This window comes from Tenebrio molitor, chromosome 9 (assembly GCF_963966145.1).
Source record: "Tenebrio molitor chromosome 9, icTenMoli1.1, whole genome shotgun sequence".
Lineage (NCBI taxonomy): Eukaryota > Metazoa > Arthropoda > Insecta > Coleoptera > Tenebrionidae > Tenebrio > Tenebrio molitor.
The window spans coordinates 13,429,065-13,450,250 of NC_091054.1; the positions used below are offsets into that span (position 1 = coordinate 13,429,065).

The 21,186-nt window shown below is 34.1% G+C and overlaps 4 protein-coding genes across 4 annotated transcripts; 3 read left to right on the forward strand and 1 right to left on the reverse strand.

Moving 5' to 3' along the window:
- Nucleotides 1–4,813, forward strand: LOC138139465 (uncharacterized). Its single transcript, XM_069059753.1, has 3 exons — nucleotides 1–160; nucleotides 1,103–1,321; nucleotides 4,394–4,813. The coding sequence occupies exons 1-3, from the start codon at nucleotides 109–111 to the stop codon at nucleotides 4,612–4,614; spliced, it is 492 nt and encodes a 163-aa protein (XP_068915854.1). The 5' UTR covers nucleotides 1–108; the 3' UTR covers nucleotides 4,615–4,813.
- Nucleotides 4,814–8,964: 4,151 nt separating this feature from the next.
- LOC138139458 (clumping factor A-like) lies at nucleotides 8,965–10,592 on the forward strand. Its single transcript, XM_069059744.1, has 3 exons — nucleotides 8,965–9,122; nucleotides 9,402–9,569; nucleotides 9,624–10,592. Exons 1-3 carry the CDS (start codon nucleotides 9,074–9,076, stop codon nucleotides 10,460–10,462), a joined length of 1,056 nt encoding a protein of 351 aa, XP_068915845.1. The 5' UTR covers nucleotides 8,965–9,073; the 3' UTR covers nucleotides 10,463–10,592.
- A 504-nt stretch (nucleotides 10,593–11,096) lies between these two features.
- Nucleotides 11,097–11,939, forward strand: LOC138138601 (chymotrypsin-1-like). Its single transcript, XM_069058588.1, has one exon. It carries the CDS (start codon nucleotides 11,097–11,099, stop codon nucleotides 11,937–11,939), a length of 843 nt encoding a protein of 280 aa, XP_068914689.1.
- A 1,517-nt stretch (nucleotides 11,940–13,456) lies between these two features.
- Nucleotides 13,457–18,792, reverse strand: LOC138138602 (fap1 adhesin-like; the record flags this gene model as incomplete). The annotated part of the gene is made up of 2 exons (XM_069058589.1): nucleotides 13,457–13,959; nucleotides 16,885–18,792. Coding segments are annotated over 2 exons (2,346 nt in total), but the record flags the coding sequence as incomplete, so codon positions are not given.
- Nucleotides 18,793–21,186: the final 2,394 nt, after the last annotated feature.

Consider the following 21,186-nt stretch of genomic DNA (forward strand, 5'->3'; position numbering starts at 1 on the left):
GCGCCGGCACGTCGTGGCGTCGTCGTAGAGCCGTTGGTCGCGCACGTTGTTTACTTGTGGAGTTCTTTCATTTTAATTCAGACAGTCTTACAAGCACCAAGTCGCAGCATGCTGGTGCACTTGTGCGTCGCGATATTGGCCATCTTCGGAGTGCACCGGGGTAAGTGTTGCCGGGGGTGGCTATCTTATCTAAACAATTCGCAAAGGTATGGAACGTTGCAGGGAAAATTCTTTGGTCCTTGCGCTTTCAAGGAATTGGGTTACCCGTTCGGTTTCAATGATACATTTTATTATTTGGGACAGAGTATTTTGGATATTTGTGCGATAAGATTATGCAAGGAGATATGGAGTGGTTTGCAAATACAAACCTGGCGCAAATTACATTTTTAACGAAGTCAACTTAAAGTAACGAGGATGAATGACGCAGTAACTGAACACAATAAAAACTTTAATGACATTTTACTGCGGACTTTTTTGATAAAGTATCAGATGGAGTTGTGCAATTTATTGCATTCCGAGTGAGGTGGAATCGCACTCTATTTGCTTCAAATTTAAAACATTTATTATTATTGGACGCTTCGATTTATTTATGTACTTATTTCTTGATTTATTTTACGTGTTTTGGCGTTTTTGAAATTTCTTAAATATTTATCTTGAATTTTATGGTCATTTGAATCATCAATCACCATTAGAGAAAAAATGGACTTCGATAATTAAAAAAAAGAAAATGATGAATGTTCCTCTACTTTTAAAGAGATAAGCCTTCAATAAAGGAAATCTTTCTACTTTTATAATTTATAAAGTAAAGCCGAAATATAACTGGAATACATTGAAATTTTCTTAAAAACATTGTATGACAACGCAATAAAAATGTAATATGTAGTAGATTATATCATTAAGAGTAGAAGTGAGTCTTTTTGTGCCAAGCCCAGATATTGAAGATCGAGCCGAAGTCGTAAATTTGACCTACTCTTAGGATATTAATAAACTTATCTGTCTAACTCTACAGCAAAATTTCTGATTGATCCACATGAGTTCATAGAAATTATTACCGAATGCTACACAAAACCCAAGTAAATTACTGAAAAATCTTCCTTTTCAGGCCTCTGCCTGCGATGCTACAGCTGCGTTTCCACAGAAAACGAGGCCTGTATTAGGTTCGACAAGAACAAAGTGCCTCTCAAAACCTGCGGAATAGACGAGTTACGAAATACTGAAGCGGACGCTGCCCAAGTCCACAAGTCCTTCAAGAAACTGTACGAAGTAGACTTAGCCCAAGAGCCTCAGCTACCTCTCAACTGCCTCAAGCAAGTCACCAGATGTGAGTCACACTCGAGTGGAGTAAAGTAAATTTCCACTTTCCCCCACTCGTTTTGCGTGTAAAGGGGGCTTTTAAGATTGGGACAAGGTGGAATTTATTTTAAGCTAAAAGGATTTAGAATAGTGCGGCTAAATCTTGAAAATAATGGGTGATGACTGGGTGACGTGTTTTTAAACAATTTTTCTATTGACTTAGTGCTATTATTACAGCGAGCTTAGCGTAATCTCTTATCTTGCGTTGATTGTACTTTCGATTATTAATTTATCAAGTTAGACGTTACTGAGAAAAAAATAATTCGTATTGCTCAAACCAATGCAATGAAGTACACAATTTCCTTTTATTTTGCTAAAATACCAACGTGTGGAGTCATAACTTATAAATCTGTCTGAGCAATGACTGTCAATTATTTGAAAAAAAAATTGATGGGTACCATCGTAGGGTACCATCAATGCATTAGTAGCAAACAACTATAACAATGCAGCAAAGAACAAGAATAAAGAAAAACAGCAAAACAATTTTTATTTTTATTCAATTTGGTATTTATGAGAATTTTTGTTTCTTTCACGTTGTTCACTTTGCAATTATTAAACTCCAAGATTTTTTTTAAGATCTGCTGAATGAACATTAAATTTTAGTTTTGATATCATTTAGCCTTTCTACTCTACATCGTTAATTTTTTCAAATATTGTTTGGAAGTATTTAACCAGAACAAATGTAAACTGCACGACATTGATATTGCTTTTATGACATTAAGCAATAAAGATTGTTATCAGAGGTCTACACAGAATGTGGTGCCATATTTAAAAAAATTAAACGTTTTCTCTATCTTGTTTTTTTAAAATGAAATAGCAATTAAAAAATAATGCAATTGGGTAGATAGAGGATTGATTAAAAAATAAGATTTCATAATTCACAATTTTATGAAAAAATTCTGGAAATGCTGAATAAACTTAAAGTTGAAATTTTGAATGTTTGTTCTAGATTATAGCTAATGGAAAAATTTATTTCAAATAAACGAAACAAACAATGAACAACAAAAAAGGTTCAATGAGATATTAAACTTTCAATTTGTATAATTTTTTATCGGAAATACATTTTTTAATTAAATTGAAATACAATTTATTTGGAATTATGAAAGTGAAAATAATATTTACTTATATTGCAAATATTCTGATTAATATTTTTTTATCTTATCAACATATCTCCATCACGTTAGTGTATTGCTAAAAATGAGATCATAATGAGATGCTTCTAATATCTCTTAGAAAAGTGGTTAATCCAATGCAGGTTTAGAAATTACCATCTTGTAAAATTAAATCTTTCAGATAAACAAAAATCATTTTGAAAGTACATTTTAAACATTTTAGAGGTGCTGGATTCTCTCATGGGCTGTTCTCTTGGAAATATCTGCGCGAAGGCAGAAAACGTCGACTACTATCAAATTCAAATATGTATAGTCATGTTCAAATAAATCTGGGACAACTTCTTTTTTGGGTTTTAAAAGTGACTTCGAGGAGTTAATTAAATACAATTTTATTAAAAAAAGTATTTTGGCTAAAATTAACACTTCAATGCTCGTTAATAAATAACATAAATAACATTGTCCCAGATTTATTTGAACATGACTGTACATACAAGAGAGAGACGAAACTAACGTAACGAATGATCATGTTTTTCGGTCGGTTTGTAGCGCCTACTTGAGAACAATATTTGTCGTTTGCGCAGATATGACTCATGAGAAAATCCAATACCTCTAAATTTTTTTTTTTAATTTGCAACAACAAATCTGGATTCTTTTACGTTCAGATTTACAATAGAATCTTTGAAAGTATTTACTATAAAAAATTAAATATTCAGAAGATGATTGTCGTAAACGACTGTGTTGTAGATTCCTTTAAATTATGAGTTAGATGTCTTATCTAAATGACCTACAATTGTGATTTTTTTAAACGGAAAAACGAAAGTGATTCAAGTCTAGTTAAACGTTCAATCAGTCTTTATGAAAAAGAACAGGAAATCAGGAAAATATCCATAACAAATAAAACTTGGGAACATGAACAATAACTGACGAATTCTGTGTGGACTGTTATTTCTGCACAAATAATTCCCTATACTGAGATATCTATCTAATTTTCTTCTCGCAGTAAGTAAATTACTCACTGGAAGGAAATTTAATAAATAGAAAAGTTTGAAAAAACAGAGATAAAAGATTTTAAATGAAAGATCCACAATTTTGACTTTGAATGTAATGTTTATTCCTTGTTGCCAAACTTACATTATTTTGCACTTTCCCCCAACATTTACACACATTATCAGTCAATTATTTATTACACCACATAAAACACGTATTTTCTAATTTTAAAACAATAGAGAATTCAATTCAAGTACTAGAATAAAAATTTTACTACTCCTAAATTATCTAGTTCCAAATGAATAATTTATTATTTTATTTTTTTATGTCTCCACGTTATTATTTTTATTTTACGAAACGAACAAGATTCTTTGATAAGATAAATATGTACTTTAAGGTTGAGGTACCATAGTCCATAATTCATATTATTTTGTACCTATTAAACATTGCAAGATATTGTCCGAAACTAAACTGATCGAAAAAAGTTAGGGATATTGCTAAATATTTAAGTTAACTTTAGTAAAATGCATCAGTAAGTTTTTTTTAAGAAGAATTATTGAAATGTTTTGTTAATAAACGTTTTCACACATATAATGAGTTTTGACTTATGTCAAACTTTTTCTCTTCTTGGGATACGTTATAAATTATGATATCAATATCCCTAACTTTTTTCGAGCAGTTTATTTAAACTGTAAACCTTGCACAAGACAAGACAATAAAGTTTACTTCTTCAGTGGATTGTACAACCTTTTTTTAAAGATTCCTCCTTAAAGCCTCTATCTTGCAAATACCTACAAGCAAGAATGATTCACCTGTACATGACGTTAAATTACCGTGTCCCAAGTCCGCATTTTATCTCCAAAATTGGCACATTTTTTAAATTCTCATCATTCCTCTTGAAACACTTATCTCGTTAAAACTGATTCCTCATTTTGTTACAGTCGGAGGCAAGCACATGGTTTTGAGGGGCTGCCAACTAGCCCCCAGCGACCAACTCGACATCTGCCTCAAAGTCAAGCAGGAAAACAGCGATATGCTCCTCACCAGTCACTGCTCCCTCTGCAGCGGGGAAGGTTGCAACGCTGCCCCCCTCAAGCGCCCCTTGCTTTCTTTTCTCGCAACGATCTGTGTGGTCGTCGCCACCCTCCTGATTTACTCCTAGATGTGTAATTATAAAATCTTAAAGCAAATAGATTAGGATTAGAAGCAGGTTTAGATAAATCGTTAAGCCTGGATAGACTCGTTTTCTATGTGTACATATTAAGTGGATTAAGTGCGAATTTGCCTTGAGTTGCGGCTCTCTGGTGTAAAAATGTAATTACACGAATAAATTTGGAAATAAACATGTTTAATACCAGAAATGTGTGTTTGCTTTAGAAATCCCAAAAGAAAAAAATCCAAATTAAAATTTCGAAATTGAAATTTTTTGGACAGTGTTGATCTTCAAGCATTGTTCATGGTCAACGAAGACAAAATTGGAAACAGTGAAAAAGTTTTATTAATTCTTGATTTTGTACCTCTGCTTTTGATAAGTTCCATCACTTTGATCCTAGAGACTGTCAATAGAGAAAAATTATATTAATTAAACTAAAATGGATCATCAGATATGATGTCATAAATTCTCATTTTTCTCCTTTGTAAACTGCCTCCTAACTGCTCTAAAGCAAAAAATAGCAGATAACCAACCGTTGCCCTAGACAACACATTCAAAGTGACATTTCTTGAAAATTTTGTCAAAACTGTCAAATGCAAATGCGAAATCATTTTTAATAGATTTGGAAGCTTTGGGGACGTCGTTTCAAACAATAAAAGTTTGTATGCAACTCGTTTCTGTGCAAATTGGGCTTTTCTAATTGCCCTCGAGGCCTTAAATCCTGGCTACGCTCGTATTTCAATCTGGCCTCTCGGGCATTTAGAAAAGCCCAATCCCAATTTACACAGAACCTCGTTGCATAAATAACTATTACGTGGTTTACTACATTTGGTTCTAGTATTATAGATCACTTTGATTTGTCATTATTAATCATTATTAATCAATAATCACAAATGTCAAAATTTAATATGAATTGTTAAATTTTAAAAATCAAAAACTAAACATTTTAACTTGAATCTGTTAGGTCTGTAAGTACTACCATTTTGCTTTTATTGTTCCTTTGTCTTTATTTCCGAAATTATATAGTGTATTTCATGTTTGCATTGATATGTTTAAAAAAACAACTGCAAATTAAGAACAACGACAAGATATACATTGAAACAAAGTAATCAAACAAGGTGTGTCTAATGTAAATATTGGAAAGTAGATAATAAAAATAAAATCTTGCAATGTGGACAATAAAAGAAGATAATGAAATTAATGACAATCATTAGTTTAGAACGGAGAAAACAAAAGGCAATTGCAAAGACGTAAATAAAAAAAAATGGTTCGAATACATAGGTGTAAAAAAATAAGGAAGGAGTTATTTAATTTGAAATCATAAGTTTTTTCAAAACGGAAAAAGTTCTATCAAATAACTATTAAGATTATATGATTTACAAGCAAGTTTTTGTTAGGGTGAATAAATAAACAGAAAAACATTTATGAAAATAAAAAATAAAAATAAATGAAAACTAGGACAAAGATCAATGATGTATCATGGTGAAAAATAAGAAAGAACTGAGTGCCATGTATTCTAGAAAAAAAAGGAATCGTTGAAGAAATTGGATAAAAAATGGACGAGATACGATATGTTTTACACCAAGAGTATCTGTGAAGAACAAAGGATTTATTACTTTAATAATGCACCCATAAATGTCATTATTGTGATAGTTGTCATCAAGGAAAATCAAAAATAGTTTTGGTTTCAGAACGGTTCCTAGACGACTGAGTCACCATTACCAACTGCAATTTACAAATGGAAAGTTAGGTTATGCGAATCTTAATACATATCTGGTTATGTGTAAAGTTTTGCCACACGTTTCCGATTTTCATAACCGCTCGTGTTCATACATTGTTTGAAATATAGGGTATATCACCTAAGAATATGATCAAACAGGAAGACAGAGTGAATTAAAGTAAAATTAATGAAAGAATTGTAGAAAAAAAAATGGGTAAGTTAAATGTAAATGGACACAGAATTTGAACGGAAAAATAAAAATTTTGTAAATAAATTAATGTAAAGATAGGAAAACGATGGAACATTTATTAGATACCAAGTAAAAAAAGAAGAAAAAAGAGAACAAGGAGTAAGTATTTTAGCGAAGTGAAATCGAATAGAAGGATTGCTATTACGCCTAAAAGGATCAAGGACTTCTCCAAAAATTTCGAATAGGAAATGTTTATCATTTTCAAGTATGTACAAAATAAGATAAAAAATATAAAATAAATATTATATAGAATTTTATAAAACGTTTTTGTTATCACAACCTTACATTCTAAGCAAACAATGGTTTGTGGAGTATCTTCTGCAAAAATATTGCTTATGTTTCTGTGTTTATTTTTATTTCATGTTGTCGCTTTTACCAGATAACTCACTTAACATTACAAAAATTATGTGGCACATTTTTATTAATATTTTGTACGAATCAATAATCATCATTATGTTTCTGGCCATCAAAAAGTTCATATTCTTAAATTTCTTCATCAGTCGTGATATTATCATTTCATCAGAAAGAAATATTTTAATCAGAATTCAAGTCATACCACAAATCAAATTCTGAAATACATAACAATCGAATACGATCTCTGATCGTGAGATATTGACTCACTTTGCGTGAATGACAAAAATCGATCAAAAAGTAAATAATATAAAATTGCTAAACTTACAGAAAAATATTTGGGTGTTTAGAGCATATTCAAATATCCACGGAAAATAATATTGGACCAATGGGGTGAAGTTGCCTTCACTGTAGAGATAAAAAATAGTGCAATCGCAGTTGTGGCACCAGTTTAGTTAATTTAGACGAACAATCTTCCATTTTTTGAAAATGAAAAATTATCTCAAATGATTTTTAAGAGTTCAGCCAAGAATTATTTCATTATTTTGTTTTTTTGTATTCTTTCTAAGATTTCCTCCAACAGATTTATTTCAGCAGAAATCGAGATGTAAATTCCGTGGTGCTCCGGTTTCACGGGTCATATTATTGATCATTAATCATATCACCAGTTTATGTAAACAGTTTCTTCCTTATACCAACGACTAATAAGTACACCCGTTTCAGCGTATAATCGCACAATTTAAAGCTTTTTTAGCTGTCAAATTTGACAAATGTCATTACTATTAGAGAGAAAAGTGATAGAATTCTTTTATTCTGTACTACTGCTGTGATATCCTGTTATTACTCTATTCCAGCCAATTAAAATGAAGAAAAAGGAATCAATTTTATTCTTATTGCAGTTTCGTTACAAGTATCGGGTGTTCATTTAAATTTCTCCTCAGAATTGGCGTTGAAGAGTCGATTGTGAACGCACCACTTTTTGCGTTGCTTGTGTTTCTACTCTACAAACTGACGAGTGATGCGTTCACAATCGACTCTTCAATGCCAACTTTGAGGAGAGATTTAAATGAACACTCGATACATGAAATGTTAGCATTAAAGAACGTCGATTATTAGAATATGTAATATAATTCGACATGGTGTTAATACAGCAAGGTAGCAAATTACCCAAAACTGGAAATTTTACTGAAATTAAATTAAAACGCGTGTTTTTGTTGGTTTAGTCAGCGCGAATATTTCCTCACGTACATACTTGACAAAAACGTTATCATTTTTTTATTGTTGCTTTTCATGAATCTACGATTTTAATCTTCAATATCTGCAGAAATATGTAATCTTTGATGATGTCACGACTGTTTTCACTAGTTCCACATGACTAAGTTTTCAGACAAACAAACAATTTCAGTAAAAATTCGTTTTCAAAACCGAAGGTGGAAAACTCGTCCCTCATGAAATTTAATTAACGCAATTTATAACCCGAGTATCGTCACAGCTGATAATAATCCGACATACTAAACAATCATCCAACTCGATAAGCTCGTATTTGTGCGGTTTTCCGCGAATATGTTCAGCAATTTTACATGGCAATATGAGACGTCCTTGGCAAGCTCCAGGACACAGTCTTCGATTCCCAAAACAAGACCTTCGAACGTCGTTTAACACCGATCTGGCACCAATCGAAAACGTGCAGTAATCAGACAGAGCGACGAAAGTGCTCGAAATCATTTGTAGATAGATGTGAAGTAATTGGTCTTTTGATAGGAATCAGGGATTACAAGTGATCGTCAAGGATCTAAGATAGCACTCGATGGCCCCTTCGGAGAACAGTTTGACGTCGATCCTTGTACAGCAGCTGCTTCAAAAGTCTAAAAAGATTTTGAGCGAAATAGGACTGCTGCTGCTGTCGTGTCAGATTCTCTTATCGAAAAGATAAATTAGGATTATTTTCAGAGCCCTACGTAGATGGATATAGGGTTGATTATCGCCGGCTGCAACTACTGTCTTTCTCTTTTATCTTTGTGAAGCTATTCACAATCGATCATTATATATTCCAAGTGATAAAAAATGTTATTTATCTCTGACACCTGTTTATAAGCTGGAGCTCAAACTCTTTCTGTTATTTGTGAGGTGGAGTTGCAGTGCTAAAGATGAAGTGTGTTCTAGTCGTTTGTATCTTTGTGGCTTTGGCCACTTCCGGTGAGTGCTTCATTTCTTCTTACCTACAAAACACAACCGAAGATAGGAATTCTAATTCTAAACTTGCGGAGTTACCAACTAAATGCCCATAACAATCTTGTGGAATTTTATTTGGCTTTTTGGAATTTATGCTTTCCACGTTCTAAAATTAGAATAGCATCACATGATGATAACCATTTATAGTCATTCAAATTATCTCATATTTCAATTGATTAGAAGTAACAAATATAAATAGAAGAACGAAATGCTTGTTGGTGACACGTTACCATATTGTTTCAGCCTTCGCCGTCCAGTGTCCCACATGCAGAGGTGCCACCTGCAAAAGTAACAATGTCCCGATGGAAGAATGCAACTTCCGTCATCCCTTCCCTCTTATCGCGAGTTTCAAAACCGCCCTTGTCCAAGCTGATTCTGATTACGCTTGTCTACATTTGGAAAATATAAAAGGTAAACAGATAATTAAAAAATTGTAGATTTTGAGTAAACATTTGGTTCAAACAGATGGAGAACTGGAAGAAATAAGCCAGTGTATTGTTACCACGCCCGGATATGATGTGTGCAAGGAACTGATTAAACAAAATGAGGGTGTTACAAGTTGTACTGTGAAAAAACCTCAATCACTAGCGGTAGATTTGGAAGGAATTAATGCAGAAGATGAGCCGATATCGCAATCCTCTACTGATTCTTCCACCGATTCGTCGACTGATTCTTCCACCGATTCGTCGACTGATTCTTCCACAGATTCGTCGACTGATTCCTCTACTGACTCCTCTACGGATTCATCGACAGACTCCTCTACTGATTCTTCCACTGACTCTTCTACTGATTCTTCTACGGATTCGTCGACAGACTCTTCAACTGATTCTTCTACCGATTCATCGACTGATTCTTCCACCGATTCATCGACTGATTCTTCTACCGACTCCTCTACTGATTCTTCTACGGATTCATCTACTGATTCCTCAACCGATTCTTCGACTGATTCTTCAACCGATTCGTCGACTGATTCGTCTACTGACTCTTCTACTGATTCATCTACTGACTCTTCTACTGATTCATCTACTGATTCTTCTACGGATTCGTCGACAGACTCTTCAACTGATTCTTCCACCGATTCATCAACTGATTCTTCGACTGATTCATCGACCGACTCTTCTACGGATTCATCAACGGATTCTTCCACTGGTTCGTCGACTGACTCTTCTACAGATTCATCGACTGGGTCCTCTTCGGATTCCACCACTTCAAAACCAACATCACCAGGCGGTAATGGTGCTGCAGTCAATCAAATCTCCATCGCAGTTCTGCTGCTAGCTCTGCTCTATGGCTGGTGCATGTGATTACCAAATACCGAAACTAAAGTTAATTAGAACAAGAATATTGAATTTTAGTTGTATGCACTATTTAAGAGTCATAGGTTAGTAATTTAATTTATGTACTAATTATACAATAAACATATTTTTTTTTCTACCATCGCCATATAAGTAGAGTAGAAAAAAATGACAATAAAATGGTCCAGGAAATCACATGTGATAAACGTGAATCAAACACTCACAAATAATTTAAGTGGGCGTATTGATAAATTAAATATAGACAAGTGTTACTGGGAGATACATATCTATGAGTAAATAACACAAGTATAAATTCACAGAAACATTTTTGTTTTTTGACAACATGATATAATCAGCTTTTATTGCTATGTACAAATAACTGTGAAATCTTTCATTCATGTTTGTTACTTTTTTGTATTTAAATAATGACAATAAACACACCATTGAGATTGTGCCTCACGGTCAGCCTCTGTTTCTAAACCAATTGAATGATTTTTATCGCTTAGAAAATACAAAAACTGATCCTTCGACCTGCGTGAAAGACCTCGCAGCGCATTTCCTGAATGTATGCACATGCAACACACGCAACTGCATTCGGGGTGAACAAACTAGTCCGATTTGAGAATAATGCAAATGAGGTGCGATGACGACGGTCTCCTGCATCGTGGTAACAACTCTCGTGGTGGTGTCTTTGGCTAATTTGGTCCTTCTGGTTCACGTGATCATGCACTCTTTGGCAAAGTGTGATCGGCCAAGGACCGTGCTGCAGAAAGTTCCGAAAATTCCAAAAATCCAAAAACGGGAAGACGTGGCGTCGTTGCAAGAGCACGCACCATCGACGGCTAACTACAAGTTTATGGGGGCGTTGGTGTTGCTGAGGGATGACGATGATGACTCTGAATTCGTGTGCGGGGTGGCCATTATTAGTAAGAAGTGGGTGCTGACTGCTGCTTATTGCGTGGAGGCCATTTTAGATCAGTCGAAAGATAAGGTAAAAGTGTCGTCAGGTGGTGTCAAGTTCAAGTATGGATTTTGGCACGACGTTGATAAAATGATCGTCCACGAGAAGTATACATTCTTCGAGTATGCAAATAATATAGCTTTGATCAGCGTGGTGCAACAGTTCAAAGGAAAGGACGTCACGATTGTACCACTGCCGAGTGTTAACTACAAGTACTTGGCGAGCAGCAATGCCACAGCTTTGGCGTGGTCACGAGTGGAGGTTTTTGCCATAAGTGTGAAGCTACTCCTGCACAAGCAATGTCAAAGTGCTCATTTTGACCGTGTTGATGATGGTGTGTTTTGTGCTGAGAGAAAAACATGTGTTCTTGATTACGGCGGACTGTTGGTGCAGAAGGGTGTAATGGTTGGAAGTGTTACTTTTGGAGTTGGATGTGGAACTAAACCAGTTGTTTACAGCAAGATTTCTGTATTTGAAGAATGGATCAAGAGTAATAAAGTTGGTGCAGTTTTCAAAGAAAGATAAATTGTTATCATGTCTTTACTTTTGTTCGTTTCTTGAGCGAAATGAAAAAATGTCTTGGAACGAATTAGCAGACAGCGGTCAGATTTAGATGATCACATTTTCATTCTGCATAATCTTTTTTCAAACAACCATTAAATAGTTTTGCACTTACTGTTGTGCATTTTCTAATGTAATTTAATCCTCTAGTTCAAATTTAAGATTCCATTTTACACTTTTATTCTTTGCGTTATTTTATATTACTAAATGACTACTCTTCAACATTTTTTTTTTGAAAATGTATTAATTTGACGTTATTAACTAATCTAAAATGATAATTTTTGTGTGATGTAAATTTCTAAATTAAATCTGCAGCTAATGTGTTTTATTCTCCTTAACCAATGTCAATTCCTTCTAAACTTATTTTATTCCTAACCTTTCATTGTTTTATTTGACTTAACTAATTTCACACAATTTCTCGTTGCTTTGAAGTCAGCTATATCAAACTCATAACTCGTTTCATTTAATTTCATCCATCTCTTGCTTAGTTAACACAAATTCTCCTCGAACAAAGGCTTTCATTTATATACATTTTTTCATAACTGCCTCATAACTATACTTACGTCTTCTTTGATGTTAAATTCTTCTAGAATCAGCAATATCATCTTTAATCTTCTTATGACCACATTACTGATGATTTATTTATCTTCTGCTTTCTTCTCCTTCGAACACTACATTTTCTCTCAAAAACGAACCATTTGTTATTGACTAAGTATATTATTTCAAAAACAAGTGTTCTAATAGCTTCTTCAGTTGAAAGGTACTCACCTTTAGATTTTTGTTGTTGTCTGCAGTCAGAGAAGAATACAATGTTTAGGAGTGACTAATAAATTAATTTTGTGTAAATGATGCTAGAACATTAATACGTTTTCATCATGGTGAGCGTTCTATATCTGTAAGACAAATGAATGATGTCGGTACGACTTGTAAAGAAAGAAGATAAAAGTGGGTATATTAAACTCATATACCACGAAAGTTGCAATTAAGTAATAAACGTTAAATAGCTAAATTATCTATTTGTTCTGAACCGACAGAATGCAAAAACTGAAAAACTTCCTCAGATTTAACTGGAAGTCATAAAGCTGTGATAGGACAAAACGATACTATTTAAACAGCGTTCTTTAGTACCTATTCAGTTAGTCGTTTGGAAGATTAAACACATTAATAGTGTACAATGAATAAATCTGTGATATTAATAATCACTTTTCTAGTTCAGTCATGTAAGATTCCTCTTTTATTAGATGTGTAGGTTGCTAACTCTTTTACTGGTCAAGGTTTTTCACTAAAGTGTCCACTTTGCCGAGACGAGTCATGTGCAGATCCGCAACTCCTCGATTGTCCTGAAATATTCCGCAGTTCTGCTTTCAGAAGGTTGGCACTCCGTACAGTGGAATCGAAACAACAATACAGTTGTCTCTCCGTCGAATACAGCCGAGGTAAAATAAGATTTCGATTAAATGCGTTTATGTTTATTTCATTTTTGTGGTTTAGAGGGTGTGCCACACATTTTGAAAGATTGTATCACTGGAACCGCTGAAGAGATTTGTCACTTGTATGAGACCACATACGAAGATGTAATCTGTGAAACAACTACAACTGAATTTGATGATCCTCCACTGTCCTCTTCCACTCCTATTTCATCTTCTTCTGACTCTGCTGTTTCATCGATTGAATCTTCGTCTGACTCCTCTACGGATTCATCAACTGACTCTTCTACGGATTCATCAACTGACTCTTCGACTGAATCATCAACTGACTCTTCGACTGATTCATCCACAGATTCTTCGACTGATTTTTCTACTGACTCCTCTACTGATTCGTCTACCGATACTTCTACGGATTCATCGACAAATTCCTCTACCGATTCTTCTACTAATTCATCGACTGATTCATCCACTGACTCTTCTACTAATTCATCTACTGATTCTTCTACGGATCCTTCAACGGATTCTTCGACTGATTCTTCCACCCATTCATCGGCTGATTATTCCACTGACTCCTCTCCGGATTCATCGACAGATTCCTCTACAGATCCCACTGATTCGAGCACTGAAAAAACATCGACACCAGATGGTATAGGTGGTTCTGCAGTCAATCGAATTTCCAAGGCAGTTCTGCTCCTAACTCTGGTCTACGGCTGGTACATGTGATAACCTAACATCGAAACCTCAGTTAATTAGCACAAGAATAATGAATTTCAGTTGTATATAGAGTATTTATACTAATTAGTAATTAAGAGTCATAGGTTAGTAATTTAATTTAAAACTTTTATATTACGATATTTATATTACTCGGTTATTTGTTAATTAATTTTCAGAGTCCTCCGGATTAAAAATTTTTGTTAAATACAATTGTTTCATTCAAAATAATTCTTTTAACCGTGAGGTATACCGTAGAACTTAAGCCAAATTAGGATTAATTACATAACGTGGGTTCCAACTGAATGTCTTTTCTTTCCTTTTCTAATGTTTCCTATGTTTTTTGTCAAAATTACAATCAAACAATTATCATTACAAATATTTCAATACATGTACAATTTACTTATTTAGCCATACAAAGTTTACAAAACTTTACCGATTACAGAGAACATTGAAAGGAAGCTATGAAATATTTAACTTATAGCTGAAAGCGGTTTCTCGCGACCACCCATCCATATAATAACGACGCCGGATGGTACTTCACCTCACTACTTGAATAATGATGATGCTGTCATTGTCGTTCTTATCTTTTCAACGTAACATTTGTGTAATAAGATAATAAGATTAAAATGCATGTGATAATGAAATCAATTATTGAAGACTAGCTACTTGTGCAACATTGATAAACGGCTAAAAATGAGAGTGGGAAAAACAACTATTTAAGACCACTGTGTACATTCATTATTTTAATTCTCGTTGGTGATAGTAGTGTGCTCGTATTATTAAATCCAACCCTAATTTAGTGAACGGTCAAAATGAAAGCAATTCTTGTGGTGTTGATCGTCTTCTCTGCCCATTCAAGTGAGTTTAATTATAAATTATGATAAATGTTGTTGAAATATTAATTAAGCTTTTCTCTTACATGTTAAAAATGTAAATATCATTAGTGTTTAGACATAATACTGTAAGATTTTTTATTCTATTTTAGTCAATTATCGTCTTTATACGCCCCCAACTGAGGGTATAAATTGGCCTTTATGGCACAGATCTGTCAAAAATCAAGCAACGGTTGATTTAATTAATCAAACAATGGTTATCAATACAGTGAGCGGCGAAAGTATGGAATAAATTCATTAAAAATTAAACAAAATATTTTTCAAGAAAATGTTTGGACAGGTCAATTTTAGTTTATAAAAATACATATTTTAATATAAAACAAAATTCCAAGCAGTCATTTTTTTTCAAGTTATGACGTCATCAATTGTTTTTTTAAATGGAAATCCCCTACTTTTTTTCTTGATTCTGATAGCCCTTTTAATTGTCTAAACGCCAGTATAAAAATTTTGTTACCTTACATAAAGAAATTTTGTGAAAAAAAAAAAAAGTTGGAAAAAATAAATTTTATAATGAATAAAAACAAGTCAAAAACTGTGTTATTAAGTACATACTTAAAATTAAAGAATTAAATGTTCGAATTGCCATCCCCCAGCTTGTTGACAATAAACAAGTTTATGAAGAAATTCCCTCTGTTTTAGTTTTATCTAGTTTTATCTCCGCACCCAATCAGAATTTAAATTTCTATACGTTGTGTTTCTGTTAAATGAGTCATGTTCGAAAACTTTTGTAAAACAAATAACACATACGAATGAAATTGACAGTAACATTTGACTGTTTGATTTACCTACTTGATTTTTTGACTTGTTTTTGTTCGTTATAAAATTTATTTTTTCCAACTTTATTTTTTTTTTTCTCAAAAATTTTCTTATGTAAGATAACAAAATTTTTATACTGTCATTTAGACAATTAAAAGGGCTATTAGAATCAAGAAAAAAAATAGGAGGTTTCCATTTAAAAAAAGTATCGATGACGTCATCACTCGAAAACAAATGACTGCTTGGAATTTTCTTTGGTACTAAAACATGTATTCTTATAAACTAAAATTGACCTGTCCAAAGATTTTTTTGAAAAAAATTTTGTTTAATTTTTAAGGAATTTATTCCATACTTTTGCCGCTCACTGTATGCACAATAACCCTAACATCAAAATAGCTAACTAAATTTGCATGGACACAACTTTTAGTTGATTTTCTTTAAGGAATACGAAATATTTGTTTGAAACTTTTAGAAATTATAAAATAGAATAAGACGTTGTATGTACCACGGGCATAATTGTCGATTATGGCCCTCAGAAATTTAAAAGCCCTCGTTCCTCGGGCTTTAAACATTCCCTCGTGCCATAATCTCCTGATTATGCCCTTAATACATAAATAACTATTTCAGCTATATGTCTCTTAAGATAACAGCTAAAAATCTAACCAACTGCGATAACTAATTAAATATGCATAAAAAAATGCAAACGTACGAAACGTTTATTCATTGTACAAATGACCAAATTGTTGAAACTTTTCAGTTCTTGCCCTCAAGTGTCCCACGTGTAGAGGTGCAAGCTGTAAAAATGACAATGTCCCGATGGAAGAATGCATTTTCCGTCATTCCTTTCCTCTGATCGCTAGCTTCAAAACAGCCGTTTTCCAAGCTGATTCTAATTACGCTTGTCTGCGTCTGGAACATTTAAAAGGTAACAAAATAATTTATAAGTTATAGATTCTGAGTAAACACTTTGGTTTAAACAGATGGCGCGGTGGAAGAAATAAGACAGTGTATCGTTACCAATCCTGGATACGATGTATGCAAGGAACTGATTAAACAAAATGAGGGTGTGACAAGTTGTACTGTGAAAAAACCTCAGTCATTAGCTGTAGGCTTTCATGAAATTGATGCAAGAGATGAGCCGGAACCGAAACCCTCAACTGATTCTTCTACCGAGTCCTCTACTAATTCGTCTACCGATTCTTCTACGGACTCCTCAACAGATTCTTCGACTGTCTCCTCTACTGACTCCTCTACTGATTCTTCTACTGATTTGTCTACCGATTCTTCTACGGATTCTTCAACAGTTTCTTCAACTGATTCATCGACTGACTCCACTACTGATTCTTCGATTGACTCCTCTACTGACTCCTCTACGGATTCTTCTACTGATTCTTCTACGGATTCTTCAACAGATTCTTCCACCAATTCATCGACTGATTCTTCGACTGACTCCTCTACTGATTCTTCTACTGATTCGTCTACCGATTCTTCCACCGATTCTTCCACCGATTCCTCGACTGTCTCCTCTACTGACTCTTCTACTGATTCGTCTACCGATTCTTCTACGGATTCTTCAACAGATTCCTCAACTGATTCTTCCACCGATTCATCGACCGACTCCTCTACTGATTCATCTACCGATTCATCTACAAATTCTTCAACTGATTCTTCTACCGATTCATCGACTGATTCTTCGACTGACTCCTCTACTAACTCCTCTACTGATTCATCTACCGATTCTTCTACGAATTCTTCAACAGATTTTTCCACCGATTCCTCGACTGACTCCTCTACTGTCTCCTCTACTGATTCTTCTACTGATTCCTCTACGGATTCTTCGACGGATTCTTCAACAGATTCTTCAACTAATTCATCGACTGATTCTTCCACTGACTCCTCTACCGATTCTTCCACCGATTCCTCGACTGACTCCTCCACTGACTCCTCTACTGTTTCTTCTACGAATTCTTCCACTGATTCCTCGACTGACTCTTCTACTGACTCCTCTACTGATTCTTCCACGGATTCTTCAACAAATTCTTCAACTGAATCATCGACTGATTCTTCCACTGACTCCTCTACTGATTCTTCTACTGATTCCTCTACCGATTCTTCTACGGATTCTTCAACAGATTCTTCAACTGATTCTTCCACCGATTCATCGACTGACTCCTCTACTGATTCTTCCACCGATTCATCTACAAATTCTTCAACTGATTCTTCTACCGATTCTTCGACTGCCTCCTCCACTGACTCCTCTACTGATTCTTCTACGAATTCTTCAACAGATTCTTCCACCGATTCCTCGACTGACTCTTCTACTGACTCCTCTACTGATTCTTCTACTGATTCCTCCACGGATTCTTCGACGGATTCTTCAACAGATTCTTCAACTAATTCATCGACTGATTCTTCCACTGACTCCTCTACCGATTCTTCCACCGATTCCTCGACTGACTCCTCCACTGACTCCTCTACTGTTTCTTCTACGAATTCTTCCACTGATTCCTCGACTGACTCTTCTACTGACTCCTCTACTGATTCTTCCACGGATTCTTCAACGGATTCTTCAACAGATTCATCGACTGATTCTTCCACTGACTCCTCTACTGATTCTTCCACCGATTCCTCGACTGACTCTTCTACTGACTCCTCTACTGATTCTTCTACTGATTCCTCCACGGATTCTTCGACGGATTCTTCAACAGATTCTTCAACTGATTCATCGACTGACTCTTCTACTGACTCCTCTACTGATTCTTCTACTGATTCCTCTACGAATTCTTCGACGGATTCTTCAACAGATTCTTCAACTGATTCATCGACTGATTCATCGACTGACTCTTCTACCGACTCCTCTACTGATTCTTCTACGGATTCATCGACAGGTTCTTCGACTGATTCATCGACCGACTCTTCTACAGATTCATCAACGAATTCTTCCACTGATTCATCGACTGGCTCCTCTACGGATTCCACCACTAAAAAACCAACATCACCAGGCGGTAAAGATGGTGCTGCAGTCAATCAAATCTCCATCGCAGTTCTGCTGCTAGCTCTGCTCTATGGCTGGTGCATGTGATAAACTAATATCGAAACCAAAGGCAATTAGAACAAGAATATTGAATTTCAGTTGTACATATATGCTTATTAAGAGTCATACTCGTAGGTTAGTAATTTAATTTATAATATACATACTATTTATACTAAAAATATTTTTCTTTTCTACCATCCCCATGTAGGAGACACATGTGTATGTGCAAATATCACAGAATTATAAATTCACAGAAATACTTTTGTTTTTTGGTAACTTGTTGAGTCAATCACATAATCTCAACCTTCATTGTTATATTCAAAATAAGTTTCATTCATTCATGTCTATTACATTTGTACTTGAATATATAATATAGTTTGTCCAGCGAGAGATTGGTTGACATCACGGTACAGAATAATATAGGTAAGACGACGAAGCGTGTCCAGCGCTGAGATTATGTCCCTCGAACACGCTAGACATGTGCGAGTGAGAGATTAATATAAAGGATGGAAAAGGTAGTGCTTAGTGCAATGCACGTATACGAAGGACTGCAATTATTTTTTGTATTTTTTGTCTGACAATTTACAAATTTCCCATAAAATAACAGATATGCATTTAAGACCATCTAGTTTACATAACATACGAGTCAAATTAGCTACACAGGTAAGGTTACAGTAAAGTTTGCATAAAAAAATCTGAAGGGTTGTCTAGATATTTAGTAATGCAGTAGCGGATGGATTAAAATATTATAAGGATAAGGATGATATTATACAAAAAAATAAATGATTTATTCGATGCTTTAAACCGCCGGCGTCGTCACCCTGCAGAAGCTATTAGAGTTAATATAGCAAGGATTTTGAGGTATACCTAAGTATAATGAAGCATTTCGTCGAATAAATGAGAATGTTTTCAGATATTGAATTCAAATTTGAATTACTTAGACAAATGGGTAAAAATGGTCGTAGATGGACAAATTACTAAAGATCAATTTCTAACAAAAAGTACCACAAGTACTGCGCGTTACAATTTTATCCACTATTGAATTATGTGAATATTGATTAAGTTGGGGATTTCATTACGTACTAAGCAATAAGTTTAATCAGAATCCGATCGAGGTAATCTAAGGAATGTACGTATGTTAGTTAGAAAACTACTTTCTTTATTAAATACATAACTAAAAGGAATTTCGCTTATCTGATGGGTATTGTACACACAGAGAGATTGTGCATTTCTTTTTTGGAACCATTACTGGTATATTTTTTTTTAACAAAGTACTTCCGATTTAACATTTATTTTAGAGATTTTTTGACACTTGTACTTCAAGCTGGAGGGGCCAACGATCATCCGACGTTTACAAATTTTTTACAGTTGTACAGAATGTTGTTAACTTATAATTTGTTAAAGCCACCACAGTTCAGCAACTGTTCAGTATTAGATTCCAATACGAAGAAAAATCAAATTAAAAAATTGATTTGCTTATTGAAAAAACTGATACAGATAAGGAAAATGAATAATTTTTCATAGTCTTGATCAAGACACCGTAGATTATATTATACTCTATTATCTGACCGGATTCATTTATAAAAAAAGTTATAAAAACACTAACTGTGACATATGTCGCAAGAATCTCAAGATGCCAAAAAGAAGAGATACATTTTAGCGCTCTTACGAACATAAAATCCCGAGGTGGTCTAAATCACCCACCTTTAGCAATTTTCAATCTTTATTTAAAAACAGAGTGCACATTTAAAAAATACGTCCTCTCTATTAATGCATTTGAGCAAACAATAGACGAGATTTTCTCTAAAAATATAGTATACATTTAAATTTTCCTGTCAAATGCAACAAAAAATTATGTCAAAATTAATTTATTATTTTTTAGTGAAGAGAATAAATAGTTATTTGTACTAGTTATGAAAGTCATACTATTTTTATGAATTTACAGTTTCATCAAGCAAATGAGTGAAAAAAAGAGACTTTCATAACGTGTACACACTATTTTTTTTTGCAAATCGTTGTAAGTTAAGAAATTTGGCCTAAAAGGATTTATGAAAAATTAAAAAAATTGTAGGTATGCTTTGGCAATCATGCAATCATCTCCAAGGAGATGGAAAAAAATTATGCAAAAAAGTACTACTTTTATTACGATTTTTCGTTTAAAAAAGTGTAACTTTCATTACGATAATTATAGTCCAGTCAATAGAGACATAAAAATGGCTCCACCTTGCAAAAGGTACAGAAAAGTTTATACTTGACATATTATTAATATTGCCGAGTTTGCGACCTTGGGGGGTTGCCGCTCGCCCCGCCATACTGGAAAATAAGGGTGGAAAAACACATTTCTGCGATTATTTCATTATCCGTGCGAGATATGTCTATCTAAGTTA

Coding starts and splice junctions, on each gene's coding strand:
- LOC138139465 (XM_069059753.1), top strand. CDS start 109: ATGCTGGTGCACTTGTGCGTCGCGATATTGGCCATCTTCGGAGTGCAC. Junction 161..1,102: donor CATCTTCGGAGTGCACCGGG/GTAAGTGTTGCC, acceptor CTTCCTTTTCAG/GCCTCTGCCTGCGATGCTAC. Junction 1,322..4,393: donor CCTCAAGCAAGTCACCAGAT/GTGAGTCACACT, acceptor ATTTTGTTACAG/TCGGAGGCAAGCACATGGTT.
- LOC138138601 (XM_069058588.1), top strand. CDS start 11,097: ATGACGACGGTCTCCTGCATCGTGGTAACAACTCTCGTGGTGGTGTCT.
- LOC138139458 (XM_069059744.1), top strand. CDS start 9,074: ATGAAGTGTGTTCTAGTCGTTTGTATCTTTGTGGCTTTGGCCACTTCC. Junction 9,123..9,401: donor TGTGGCTTTGGCCACTTCCG/GTGAGTGCTTCA, acceptor ATATTGTTTCAG/CCTTCGCCGTCCAGTGTCCC. Junction 9,570..9,623: donor ACATTTGGAAAATATAAAAG/GTAAACAGATAA, acceptor TGGTTCAAACAG/ATGGAGAACTGGAAGAAATA.